This window comes from Branchiostoma belcheri, unplaced genomic scaffold (genome assembly GCF_001625305.1).
Source record: "Branchiostoma belcheri isolate BF01 breed outbred unplaced genomic scaffold, Haploidv18h27 scaffold35, whole genome shotgun sequence".
Lineage (NCBI taxonomy): Eukaryota > Metazoa > Chordata > Leptocardii > Amphioxiformes > Branchiostomatidae > Branchiostoma > Branchiostoma belcheri.
In genome coordinates this window covers 786575-800643 of record NW_017803965.1, presented here as the reverse complement: position 1 = coordinate 800643, position 14069 = coordinate 786575, and the positions used below count along the sequence as shown (strand labels likewise).

Sequence of the window (14069 nt, the reverse complement as noted above, 5' to 3'; positions counted from 1 at the left end):
ATCATGCTTCAATGGAAGATGATTGACTTGCCTTTTAACATTGTGAGCAAAAGTGAGCACAATGCATACAGAGGTGAACATGCCTGTCCTTGGTACTGAAAACCATCCACACACAGGTGAACATGCCTGTCCTTGGTGCTGAACACTATCCACACACAGGTGAACATGCCTGTCCTTGGTGCTGAACACTATCCACACACAGGTGAAAATGCCTGTCCTTGGTGTTGAACACTATCCACACACAGGTGAACATGTCTGTCCTTGGTGCTGAACACTATCCACACATACACACACACATGAACATGCCTGTCCTTGGTGCTGAACACTATCCACACAGGTGAACATGTCTGTCCTTGGTGCTAATATGATATAGTAAACAAAAACAAACAAACTTATACTAACTTTGCATCTTTGTTTCATCCAAAATGTGATTCGCATTGTTTTAAGTCAAGCTGTAATGGATATAGTCACGCATCACTGTATGTCTTCCCCTTTATACTAAATCTATTAGTCGTGGCGATTATTATAGGAATCTTCCAATATGCTTGCGCAATCTCACTTTTAAATGTGCCGCCAATGAACTTGTAATTTGTAACTTCCTGAAATACATCACAAGTACAACTCTAAGACGTGTAAAGGTTACCTTGGGACACTTACACACCAGAAAATACCTTGTTGTTGAGAGGAATTGTCAAAGATGGTGGAGGAATTTTTCTGGAAAATTCAGCTGATTCTCAAGGAAAATTATGGACCACTCCAATGTGGTAAAATGGGAGGTGGTGAAAAATATTTGAATGGTTACAACTTGCAATCATAAGAAACGTATCAAGATATCAAATAGCAATGTTTATTTGTGATGATTATATGGATTATATGTGTACTTTATGTAACTGTTATAATATGTTCGACATTTTGTGGTCAATAAATTATACTAAAGAATTTTCTCCTCCACCCATTAATAGACTCGTCCGGTGACCTCTGACCTAAGTTGATGAAAAAACATGGCGGCCTGACTTCTAATTTCATCTGTGTCCTCGATTTTGTAACAGAATTCGTGATATTAGATGTACTAAGAACATCGTAGCTTTGAAAATGGCCTCTCTACTTGCTGATGCAGCGATCTCACAAAAAATCGGTCAGTCGAAACTCATCCTTTGCCTTCTTTTATATCTATAAACAGCGGTCACCAGGGATATAACGGTAGATATAACCAAATTATGATTTTTTTTAAACCTCCAATAGCTGACGTCTCTTTGGTACTGTTTCACATTTCAAGCAATTTTAATGTATAAGGGAATTCCCTAAGTACCTCTTGCCTTTTTTGTATATGTTGGTTGCCAGTGGGATATCTACTACATAATGTAATGTTACTGTATGTTCTGTTGTCATGTCACACATAGATTTGATAGTAACCAATTTCTACCAAAGTAAATTTCTAGTAAATTTCTAACAGTTGACTTGACTGGTATAGTGGTGAAGATAGCTCATCTATATTGCCACCAGCTCAACTATTGCCATGTTGGTGTGGAAGTTTTGAAACGTTTTATGACTGCCCAAAAAGCCTGGTACTAGTAGTCAGGAATAATCTTCGAACCCAACATCTGCTTGGAGAGCTGTCAATCAATTTTACATAATCTAATGTACTTATTAAAGTCTACTGGAAGACATGTAATTAGATTATTTGAGTATGTTTCTTCTAAAAATGCATATTAGTAAAGCCAGGTTGTTTTGTGTATGTTGGAACATACAGGCATAAATGTCTTGACAAAAATTAAAAAGTGATGTTTTCTGAATATATAAAAAAAAATGTTTGCAAAGCTTGTCTTTTTTTTTTTACCAACAGCCAGTGAGCCATGGCCAGAGGATGTCTGCCTCTACCAGCCTTATAAATGTAAGTGAAAGTACAACAGCAATGGGGGGAGGGGGCTCGTCACTGAATGACATCCAGTAAATTTCTAGCGGGGACCAATCAGAGGGCTGCTGAATAATTTGAATAATTTATCAAGGCCCACGGACGCGGTTCTTTCACTTGTAAGGTAGTATAGCCAATTACCACCGAGCCGGTGGCACACGATGGGCGAAAACATGTATTTCACACCCATTGTACGTCGACATAAAGCGCTTATACATTACAAACAGAATTTCGTAGGACTGCCATTACTTTAGTTTGCAGCATGTGTATTGAGAACGAGTATCTTCATAATTACACAAAATAACAGTAGATGTTTTAAGGAATTCACAGAAATGACAATGATAGATAATGTAACGCATATACATTATACAGCACAAAATAAAGAGTAACAGTAATGTAGTCGTCTTTGGCCGGGTATGGCAAGTTATAGTACGTACATGTATCGGTTCAATCTTTAACGGGTAAGTTGACAGCAACAAGCAAGATGCATAGGTTCTATTACTTTTGTAGCTAAACTTGCGTCTAGATTTGGGACAAACCCATGTTACTTTTTCGCCGCAGTTTTTCATGTAGTGGTTACTTCGACAGCCTTTCCGCTGACGCAAACATACTAGTTTGAGGTTCCACAGTTCTTACAACGTTAGCGCTTGAAGTGGTGTTTTCCAAGTTTGTTGGTCTGGTGATGTTGTCTTTGTTGGCTTGTTGTCTGTCATTTCCCTCCATTTTTATGTTTGGCGGCCCGTCTTCGATGGGTTGGGTTTGCTTCACAAATCTCGGCTTCGCTAAGATCCGTTCCTTCCCGTACGTAGTGGTCGCTCCATTAGCGCTAGTGCAGCCACATTTGAATGTGTAAAACTTAATGTCTATAGTCCCGTTTTGATTCGTTCATCAAAGTAGATTTTACTAAGGTATGACTTTACTAACTGATTGTGGAAGTACTAGTACTTAGTACTGATGTAAACAAGAAACAATACTAGTATACGCGCTCTGGTTGAGTTCATGGCATTTACATGAAACAAGGTGTTAATAGCCGCTAGTCGGTGACGCGTCAGTAGCCCTATGATTGGTTCCCGCTAGAAATCTACTGGATGTCATATAGTGTACACGGGGGAGGGGGGTGTCAATACAAGAAACTCCTGTCTTCTTCTTCTTCCATCTGCTACAGATTCATTTATGGCCAAAGTTGTGTTGAACCATGTACAACAGGAGTAAAAAGTGTCCATAAACCTATGTTAGTTAAGTCTTGACTTTTTGCCCCAAAAGTTTACAGTTAGTTCAAGTTGATAGCCAGCCTGATAGACTTTTCTTTTCAGAAGAAAGACTTATTACTTCAAATTCGCAATGAATTTCAAATGTAAATTTGATAATTGAAGATCTAAGTATGTCAACGATTGCTGATTTAGTAGCAACTAGTATTGTGTTGTATTGATTTCGAAGTCAGGATTTTTGCAATATACTCATTTCTATCCACATATTGATTTATTTTTGCTATTAAAGATTGAAAAAACATGTCTGTTTGACATGAATTGTTGCACAGGGATTTGATTTTTCACAGCCTAGATTATATTGCTATCCGGTATGTAGAAAACAAAGATTTATTACTCTTTTGACATATTATGTGTCGTTTCTGATCACATAAACTTGAAGCTGTCCCTGTCAAACAACATGATACATAATACAGTCTCAATTACCTTCTTCTATAGTATAATAAAACAAATGAAAATAAGATAACCTTCTAGTTCTAGACAATGGACAACTACTTTGTCACCCCTATTACCTTGTGGTCATGTGACTTTTATTTTGTGATGGGTCATGTTCTCTGAAGAAGGCACAGTTTAAACATTGATGTTTTGGGTAAACTTTTCTCCAAAAAAGTTTTCTATTTATGCAGTGGTAATTACTAACACATGACCACTCATGTTGATACAATGATGCTCACTATCTTGGTGCTTTGTCACTTCATGAGGTTCTAAAACTAGCACAAGCTTATATGTAGTTTCATCCTTGGCTCACTCGTGCTTGCATTCCTAGCTAACGAAGTTGGAACTGCAGATTCAGGTAGGATGTTGTCATAACTAAGAATATGCTGTTACTTTCACCTGTCGCTCTGCAATCCCTCTATGTATTTTCTTGTAGAATATTTCCATTGCATTTTCACATCCTACCGTCCACACAATACTTCTGTTCTTTCCTCTATGACCCGATTTACCAAAACCTGACTGTACAAAAACTGTGTTAGCATGCAAGCGTACAAAAACTGCGCACATCAAATTTTTTCTGTGTAAAGTGGTAAGTTCAGATCGTATGGCAGGCCTCAAGGTAGCATATGATCTGAACGCACATTGTTCGCACATTGAACACACATTCTTGATGTATGTCAGAGTAGGCCAATTGACTTGTGGGAAAAATTAGATGTACGCAGTCTTCGTATGCTTGCATGCGTACATAGATTTGTACCATCAGGAAAAAAATGATCTCCATCCAGTTTTAGCTCACACACTGAAGAGCTAATCTCCCACTGGTTGTGATAGAGAAGACAAACGCTGTACAGTATTTACAGGTTTATTGTACCGGGGAAATTCCCCGGTACAATAAAGCACGAGCACAATGAACAGCGGACCACAGTGACCCTTTCCAGTAGCGTGCATGTTGGGTGAGCAACAACAGCCGGGATTCGAACTCCCAACCTCTTGGTCCAGAGGCAGGGTTGCTAACCACTGGACTATGCACGCTACTATAAAAAACCGTCAGATTTTTGCTCACGTGCAAATCATGTCAATGTCGGTGAGAAGAAGTTTGATAAATGACAGAAAGTGTACGCAACTGGGAGAAGATTTTGGTGATCAGATACTGTATGTGTGGCACATACCTGTTAGGTACTAGTTGGGTCATTTATCACTTGTAGCAGAAATGACTACAGGAAGAAGCCTAACTTTGAACCACAGGGAAAATTACATAAATGACAAGAGTAGGAACAAAAGGGTCATTTTTCTTCATTAGACACTATGTTGCAATTTTGTAGTTTCGTTCAATGATATTATTCACTGTTACATACATGCATGTACTTGTATATATAATGTTACTCAAATTGCCAAGGAAACCAGTTGTACAACAGTGATTGTTAGTCGCTCTTCTATTGGCAAATATTCTTTAATTTTTCCATTCCAATTACCATACATTATGTTGTTCTTACTCCCCCTTCCATGCTTTAATAGCTAGAATATGATAGTAACCCCCTTTATACTATGTAAATGGAATGACCCGAAAGCAAAAAACATTGTTCATGTATGTAAATGTAAGTCAATGTAATACCTTGCTTGGATGGTTGAAGTTAAAGCATTTTCCCCTGTACAACATAACATCTATGTGAACGGTTGCATGTCTATGTCAATAATACTGTAGCAGTTAATATATTTACTTTTTTTGTTAACCAATTATCATTCAACACTTTAGTACTCTTCTAACTCTTTGGAACTCGTGGCAATGTAGGAAAAGTACTTTACCTATTTTATCTATCGTGTTGCTTAGTAGTTTTGCTTTTATCATTTTGTTTTCACAGTACAACAGGTGCTGCTGCCAGATAATGCACAATGCTTGGCTGTCCAGGTGAGTTATTGTGGCCAGAAGGCTTCTAGATATATTACATAGCACATCTTTGGAATGATCTGCAACCATATTTTCCCAAATTACATAGTCTACTTCAACATGGGTACAGGTATGTTTCAGGATATTTGGTGATCTTAGAAGAGTTACCTTATCTGACTTCTGACTTGTAAGAAGTTAAGAATGTTCAAGAGTAAGACTCAAAGTTAGTATCCGTTGGGTATGTACAGTGAACAAGAAACGTCCAAATTTTTCTTTGCTATACATTTACATTTTTTTCTTGCTTTACATGTACATCTCAGTATAATTGATCTGCCAGTAACCATTGAGTCTTTTCAAGTGTGTACTAGTATATCATTGTTACATCTCTGACATCATTTCATCAACCGCATGATATACACACATGTGACACAATTTCTGGGAAAAACAAATCCTTGGGCGACACAGTCTAGCACGACTGTTACCACAGGACAAGATCTATGACATCCCTGAACAATAATGCCACGCAGTTATGGCTGTGTCACCTAATTAGCGGTTTTAGTGAAGATTGAAAACAGTTAAAGGACCTCCCCTGTGCCGGCATCAATTTGGAAGTGTCATCAGACTGTGATTGTTTCACAATGGAAAAGAATAGGACCAACTACCAGATGAGTGTGTTGTGGCTTTGTTTCTCCCGAAGGGGTTGTAATGAGAGAGCATGTTCAACATGATACGGCAGGGTTTGATTCGGCTTGTCTAAAGCGGCTAATGGCATGTCTGTTATGAAGACAAAAGTTACCTTTCTGGTGGCATAATTAAACCCTGGGGACCTCATAAGTCTAGGTTGTTAGTGTGCGATGTTAAACTTAAAACTGCATGTGGAAGGGATCTATCAAGTTCACAATCATATATATCATTCTTATAGGTTGTCCATTTGGGAAGAAAATTATTCCCTTTTTTTTTTACAAAGTTTCATAGTCTGTTCTTAATAATTATAATTGTACATTGTAATGTGTTAGAAAATTGAATGCAAGTATCAAAATCAAAGCCTTGCTCTGTCATGTTTCAAGTACATGTTTGAGTTTTAAATATCATTTTCATATGCAGGTGCATATATCAACTGAACACCCTACTGACACAGATTATTTGTAAAAATCCCATCTTTCATCTTGTGAAGAAGAGCTCATATCTTATCTGCTGACATAAGTCCTACTAATCTCCAGCCATTATTTCATTTCAGTGCTATCTGCAGATGTGTGGTCTTCCCTTCAGGACAGTACTCAGAACCAATGCTGAACATATGTCCCCCTCAGGTAACTAAGTATGATGTACAAAATCATGTATAAACTGGTGGATCTACCAAGTACTAGTATCTAATACCTTGATGAAGATACACAAGTTACTCAAGAAGTTACTCAAGCTACATGAAATGTCTGACAGTTGTCAGTATCTATCCAATGGTTTTAGTAACTGTTTTCTTGAGTTTCTAGTACCTTGTGCTCCTGACCCAAGAGGTTGGGAGTTTAATACTTAGGTCTAGGAAAAAAAATGTTGTTTTATTTTCAGAAATAATTAATGTAGCTTTACTACACATAAAAAAGATCGGTTTTCTTCAACCCAAGCTCCTTACCTTTTGGAAATGGTCCTAAGAAGGTTTTATCAATGTATGAAGACACAAAACCATCAAGATCTCAGGTAGCCAAAAGCTCAATAAATCTTTCCAATGACATTGTCCTTGAAAAATTTAAAAGCCCTTCAGACAGTTGACTTACAGATTTTATCTAGAGAGCATAATTTCCTTCCTGGATTTGGAATGATAGGTCTTTTGTTCATTATCACTTTTTTGTACAATGCAGAGCTTTTTTGGGGTATTTAAGTCAATTATATCTTTTGTGAAGTATAAATGTTGTTTTCCTAAATAGATTTTTTTTAATCTGTTCAACTGGTCTCATTTTTCAAGTTGTACGTTTAAGTTTGAGTCTTGATAACTGCTGTGGGGATGTGCAGTAATCCATCTAATGTTCTCCATCTATCTAACAGAGTTTTCCATCAACTCTTCCCATCTTTCTGCTATTTTGGTCCAGGCCAGTACATTTGTCTTCGCTTTCTCTCTTCAAGATTTATGAGGATGTCATTCTTCCCCTGTTGGCTACCAACTTGTCCATTTATCAATGTCAAACCTGTCCAAAAGTTTGATCCAGGTTTGAGTTGGTACTTGCATTTGTTATCAGGGCTCGAAATATTGGGTGTATTTCTGATGTCTACCTGCACCTAACCTGCACTGGTCCATGTACTGGGTATATGCAGGTTAGTGCAGGTAAAATTGGAGCTGTGCAGGTATTTCTGATGTCTACCTGCACCTAATCTGCACTGGTCCATGTACTGGGTATATGCAGGTTAGTGCAGGTAAAATTGGAGCTGTGCAGGTATTTCTGATGTCTACCTGCACCTAATCTGCACTGGTCCATGTAATGCGTTTATCGGGTACATGTATATAGAAATAATACATTGTTATTCCTGATTTTTTGCGGTACTTTTATGTTCCCAGTTTTTGTCTTCACTGCTAATTCTGTACTGCAAACTTATCATTACCGCTAACAAATAATTTGCTGACTTTTTTTTCTGCACTTGCCGCCCAAACAAATAGGGATAGGTTTGTTTGTTTATTTGTTTGGGATGGGTTTTAACAGTTTTTATTATGATCCATACGATCCATATGATCCAGTGGTGCAGGTAAACTTTGTCTTGTTGCAGACAATATTCAATATTACCTGCACCAGTGCAGGTATGCAGAAAAAAAGTATTTTGAGCCCTGTGTATGTGATAGTCAGCTATAGGTACTTACAAAATGTATGCACAGATGATAAAGATCTATGTAATCCATCCATCAAGTACTTAATGAATAGCATCACAATTATTTAGTAGAACAAACCAGACAATTCTAGCTGCAATTAGTTGATATGTTATGAAATGAAGAATGTCCAAAATGACTGAAGAAAATTGTTTAATTCTCATTCAATTACAGGTTATGAATTCTTAAGTTATTAATCATCAAGAAAATAGCTGATTATATGACTTGTTATGTTATACATATATTATTTATGAATATTGATATGGTTGTTCCAGCCCATGTGATAACTAGCAGTATCACATAGGATTCTAACAGTTATCATGCAGATTTTTCAAATGTTCCATAAAATAATTTGGATGCTTTTTTGTGCGCCGAGTGTGCCGCTCTCACAAATTCAAATGCCGAAGTTAGAAGTTGGAATTGATGGCGTTACAATTTTTTGTTTAGGGACACCAAAATGTTGGCATATTTCACATTGAAATGGGTGGGTATGACATAAATATATATAACACAGTGTATTCCACATCACCCTCGGTCCCAGCCCTCACGTGGGTCATATCGCCCAATGTCTGAAGGCCTGTGGTCAGGCTGGTATAGAATGTACCTTGGCTGATTGATACAGAATACACCGTGTTGTATTCTATACATACACAGTATCACTATGCAACATTTTCACTATCTGGCAATTGTTCAAACGTATAAATCAAACTGCATGAGAAAACAGGGTTATTTATTTTTCTGGCAAGTTAATAAATAGTGGATTTCACCAGCATTAAAAGTGTTGACACCCACTGAGAGTGTCCTGCCAACTTTTAGTTTCAATTTTATGCCAATTTTTTTATTTTTTATTTTGTCTTTGTTGCTGTACAGGGAAGCCACCTTTCCTTCGTGCAGGGCCGTATGTCATCTCAGAAGTGGAGCCCATTATCAAATTTGTGTCCACTAAGGTAGACTTTCCTTCTTATCTGTAGTAGATTCTGTACCCAACATGAAGTACTAGTTTTACAGTACTGTATATGCCTGTTAACTTGTCCCTGTATTTTTGAACACAATTTACCATGACCACTGTTCTTCCTGTCCTGCTAAACTGAAAATCCAATCAACACTTGAGTGGTTTAAATGTGACGCCGTGTTGTGTTATGCCGAAGGGCGGTTATACTGGCTATGAAGATACAAATACAGATTTGTGTGTGGCTGTTCCATCTTGCAGGGCCACTCCCTGAGTGACAAGCTGGACAAACCCCAGCAAGCTGAGATGAAGGCATACCTGGCACTGGTGCAAGGGACTCTGGGAAATGCTGAGGTAAGGTTGAAAGGATACAACTAACGGCTGGTATATGACTGTGTGATAACGTCCAATCTGAGGGACGTCCCTAACCGAAGCTAGGTACTCATTTACACCTGAGTGAAGTGAGGAAAGTCATGTCAAGTACATTTCCAAAGGGCACAAGTTCGGTGACATCAGGCAGGATTCGAACCTGGAACCCCTTGGGTCTGACCCTTAAGCTTGTGACTTTGTGACAGTGGGGGGTATATAGGCGCTACCAACTGACCCGGCCGATGGGTCTAGACCTTATCGGCCGAGCGGTTAGAGCGTCTGGTTATGAAGCTCTGGTGCCCGGGAGGTCGTGGGTTCGAACCCCGGCCCGGGACCAGAAGGGTTTTTACTGGCCCCTCCTGTTTCTTAGGCCACACCAATTTAATTTCTTGGTTAACGAATTTTTCTAGAAAAATAATGGAGCGGGCGGGCGAAAAAATAATAAAAATAAAAACAGGCCTAGGCATCCTATTATGGCCCAAAATGGTACGATAGGAGCCATGAAGTCAACACACCAGGCTGGTTCAAAATTTAAACAATGAATTTTGAACTTTTAATGATACCATTGCATTGAAAGATGGAGTAACTGTAACAACTAGCAAGAAAAGGACTGTTTTCAACTGTTCAGGGCAAAATATGAGCATTTTGCAGTTGATTCTGAATTTTTATTTTTATTTGCAAATCAGAAAAAAATGAAGCGGGCGAATCCGTTAACCAAGTAATTAAATTGGTGTGGCCTTACAGTGGTTCCCACACCGGCCCTGGGAGTGTTTCTTACAACTTTCTGGTGCAGACAAATTTTTGAGATTGAATGTGGGCAAGTACTTTTATGAGGCCTTCTAGTGTACATCACTAGTGTATGTGTAGCCTTCAGTGGCCAAATGTAATGGTGGTATCTACCCTGAAGACCATCACTATTCGTGATCACACAATGTGTACTGGTGCTTCCCAGTCCAACAAATTGGGGGCAAGTTTTACATCATGCCAATCAGGGCATCCAGTTTTAATTCCTGTTTTCAATTAGAACAATGGAAAAAAATCGGAGGTTGTAAAAGGCATGGCTGAACTTACTTCCAGTTTTGAACACAGGTTTTAGAATGGCTATAAAACAGTAAGTGGAAGATTGCAAGTTGATGGCATCAGTGAACATTGTCCTTGAGATTTTAATATTGGAGAAACCTTGCTGAGAGTTTGACTCCCATGCTATTTGTAAGGCTGCCCATCGTTCACTTCTGTGTACTACGGTATATCCAGTAAATGATAAAGTTAATGATATAAAGTTTATTCCAAATACATGCCCAAGGGCTAATTACAAGTACAAACAACATGTATGAAAATATACAATGATATAAGAGACTACATCTAACGTTATGCTACATTCTACAACATATGTGGTACTAGTTTGGCCAGGTTTGACTTCTTCTTTAGAGGCAGTTGAAGACAAAATTTTACCCACTTCTCCTATGATACATGGGTTCTTTGATTTAGGAGCAGAATATACTGAATCAGCATATGCATTTCCATACTATTAGTTCAATACCATGTTTAACTTACTTTCTTTCAAATTTCACACTTTCATATTTGAGGATAACATTTTTTTTCTTCATCTCTGGTATCTTTTCCATTTTCCCCATTGCACAATCAAAAGGTAATAAAATGCCATAAAATGGATTCTTTGAATTAGTGAGGCTTGATCCGTAAAATTGATGTTAAGTTGCAATCAGTAGGTAATTAGTTCACACAGTAGTGTTATGTTTTTATTGGCTAACTTGTTGAGTTTGTTACACAACTGCTGGTTCTTGTATTAGCTTCAAAGGTGATCTGATTTACTGAATTCTTTATTTACCTGTATTTACCTGTTTTATGTTTCCTTTCAAACAATGTGGAAATACATTCCTGTTTCTTTATAACTGTTTCTTTAGAAGGATATCAGTTAGTTGAAGAATTGTTTTTTCTATCGTACTGTCTGATTTTTGCATTAAAGTTTTAAATTTTTTTTCAAAGAATCGCTAATCTGTAGCCTGCAATACTAGTATGCTCTTGCAACCCCTCCTCCCCACAGTTCAAAAGTGGACTGGTCCGTATGACCTTATTAGGCATTCCCCACAAACAGAGCATGTCGGACAGGTACACAGGTGTGAAATCAGGTTGAGATAAATGGGGCGGTGTGCACGGCTGCACCTGTCAGCTTTCACCTGTCACCCTCCACCCGTCCTCAACCATGCACACCTGCGGTCAATACACGTCGTTATGTCTGCTTTACATCTGGGCATCTCCCGAACAATTTATCGACATCTCCGCAAGCTTTATTTATGATTTTACGATCTATTCTTGACAGCGCTATTACCAATCCACCATTTCATGGTCAATTTTACTGCCAGAAGGAGTAAATAGATTATTTTAAAATTGGTCAAATTAAGACATTAGGTTGCTATATCTAGAAAGACTGCATCACAATTGTTGTTTTATATTTTTGTTCTCAAGTACTGTTTATGATATATAAGCACTTGTGCTTTTTGCCTGATAAATATATGTGAATACTAGATAAATACCTGATAAATACATGTGAATACTAGATAAAATAAATAAAAAAAAGAATTAAGTAAATTACAATTGACTTAATAGTTAGTTTTTGAAAGTTTGAAAGGTGAAGTAGAGTTAATTTCAGAAGAGTTTTCAGTGACAAGTACAGATTCTTGTATCCACAGCGTTCAAAACCCTCTGAGAGAGAAGACAATTTGTCCATGTACAAAGTGCGCAATTGTAGCAATTATTTTTAATTGCCTTCTCGATGCAGGTAGGGGATGAAGACCCAGGGGGTGGGAGGTTGTCAGTAGATTGTGTGTAAGCTAGTTTTCATCGCGATCAATTTCCAAAATTGCCTGTGATGGTGGTTATCATATAGTTTCTGCAATAAATGACTTACACAGCGCTGCGTTTTTATAACCTGAATTATAAGATCATCTCTTCTTAATTTCCAAATGGAAATCTATTCAAAGTTCAATCTTACTGGGAAATTGTTCATGATGTAATGTTGTAATTATCACTGTTTTATTACCTCGTTAAGTCAATTATCTTGCTATAAATAACATGCAATCAATGTTTTTCTGTTGAAAGCTCCATACAAGGTAACTTTGCAGATATTATTCCTGATATTCACTTTGAAATAGCTGTCCTGACCACCCCTTTTAGAATGGAGTGACCCAAAAAGAGAGAACAAGGACTTGAAATATTAATAAATTGTCTTCTTCTAATTAAAATAGATAGACTTTGTTTAAGACTTGAGATGTTCCCTGTTGTTACATGATGCATCTAGAGCTTTATTCTGGCACATTGACATATGCAAAATTCTGTTGTACATGTACATTTTGTCAAATACAAAACAGAAGCAAAAGGTTTAAAAGCATGTATATATCTTTATGTCCTACCTGGACCGCGATTACGTTCGATACGGGTGTTCCGGCCCGTGTGATAACTAGCGGTACGGCCCGGGGGTTCTTAACGCGTACGGCCCAGGCCTTCCAAATGTTCCATAGAACGATTTGAACGCGTTTCGCCCTAACCGCTTGCACCGCTTTCGGAAATTCGAATGCAAAATTCGGACGTTGGAATTGATGTTGTTGCATTTGTTGGGTTTAGGGACACCAAATTTTCGCTCATTTGGCATTGAAAGGTGTGTTTTCTTGGGTTGGTATGACATAAATAAAATACAACACAGTGTATTCCGCATCACCCTCGGTCCCAGCCCTCCCGCGGATCGGATCGCCCGACGGCCAAAGGCCGGAGGGAGATCCGATCCGCGGGAGGGCTGGTACCTCGGGTGATACGGAATACCCCGTGTTGTATTCTATATGTATCTGTATCTGTATAGCCGGTATAACCGCCTTTCGGCGTAACACACCAGCTTCGCAGGCACGCCGATTACACCGATCGACTTGTTACACCTAACCCTTGAACTTCTAGCTCTAGACTTTGTTTAAAGCTATCTAATGACAATGCCCCTACTGTACTTGGTGACAGTGAGTTCCACTCTGCAATAGTTCTAGGAAAGAATGAATTCTTGAACACCTCAATCCTTGGTTGATAACTCTGGTACTTTAAGGCATGGCTGTTTTACACATACAGAAAATTTGTAAAGAGGACAGCCAGTATTCTGCCTGAAGATATATTAGACAAAGAACAGTAACACAGTTCTTGTAGAATGCCTGTTTTGAGTGTCATGCCTGGTACACTTTCTGCTCTAAGTTTTCCCAGCATATAGATTTTGTATAGTAAGGACACCTGCATTAAGGTTTAACTGTTGAACTTGATTATGCGGAAAATAATGTTTTATTGAGCTCTTTTGTACATATCAATATTTATGGCCACACCAATTTATTGGTTCTCGGATTCGCCTCTTCATTTTT

The 14069-nt window shown here is 38.1% G+C and overlaps 1 protein-coding gene and 1 long non-coding RNA gene across 4 annotated transcripts in view; one reads left to right on the top strand and one right to left on the bottom strand.

Moving 5' to 3' along the window:
* LOC109475786 overlaps nt 1-749 on the bottom strand; it is a 6049-nt gene extending 5300 nt beyond the window's left edge. Inside the window, exon 1 of one of the 2 annotated variants that reach the window (XR_002140567.1) lies at nt 672-749. This is a non-coding gene — a long non-coding RNA (uncharacterized LOC109475786). Of the gene's footprint in view, nt 1-657 lie in introns of both variants that reach the window. The other variant, XR_002140568.1, reaches the window with a different exon arrangement.
* A 232-nt stretch (nt 750-981) lies between these two features.
* Nucleotides 982-14069, top strand: part of LOC109475886 (metaxin-2-like) — a 36604-nt gene continuing 23516 nt past the window's right edge. For both annotated transcript variants that reach the window (XM_019776702.1, XM_019776703.1), the window contains exons 1-6: nt 982-1135; nt 1844-1891; nt 5472-5518; nt 6735-6807; nt 9216-9292; nt 9556-9648. In XM_019776702.1, coding sequence (XP_019632261.1) covers nt 1093-1135; nt 1844-1891; nt 5472-5518; nt 6735-6807; nt 9216-9292; nt 9556-9648 — 381 coding nt within the window. In that variant the 5' untranslated portion in view covers nt 982-1092. The remainder of the gene's footprint in view (nt 1136-1843; nt 1892-5471; nt 5519-6734; nt 6808-9215; nt 9293-9555; nt 9649-14069) is intronic.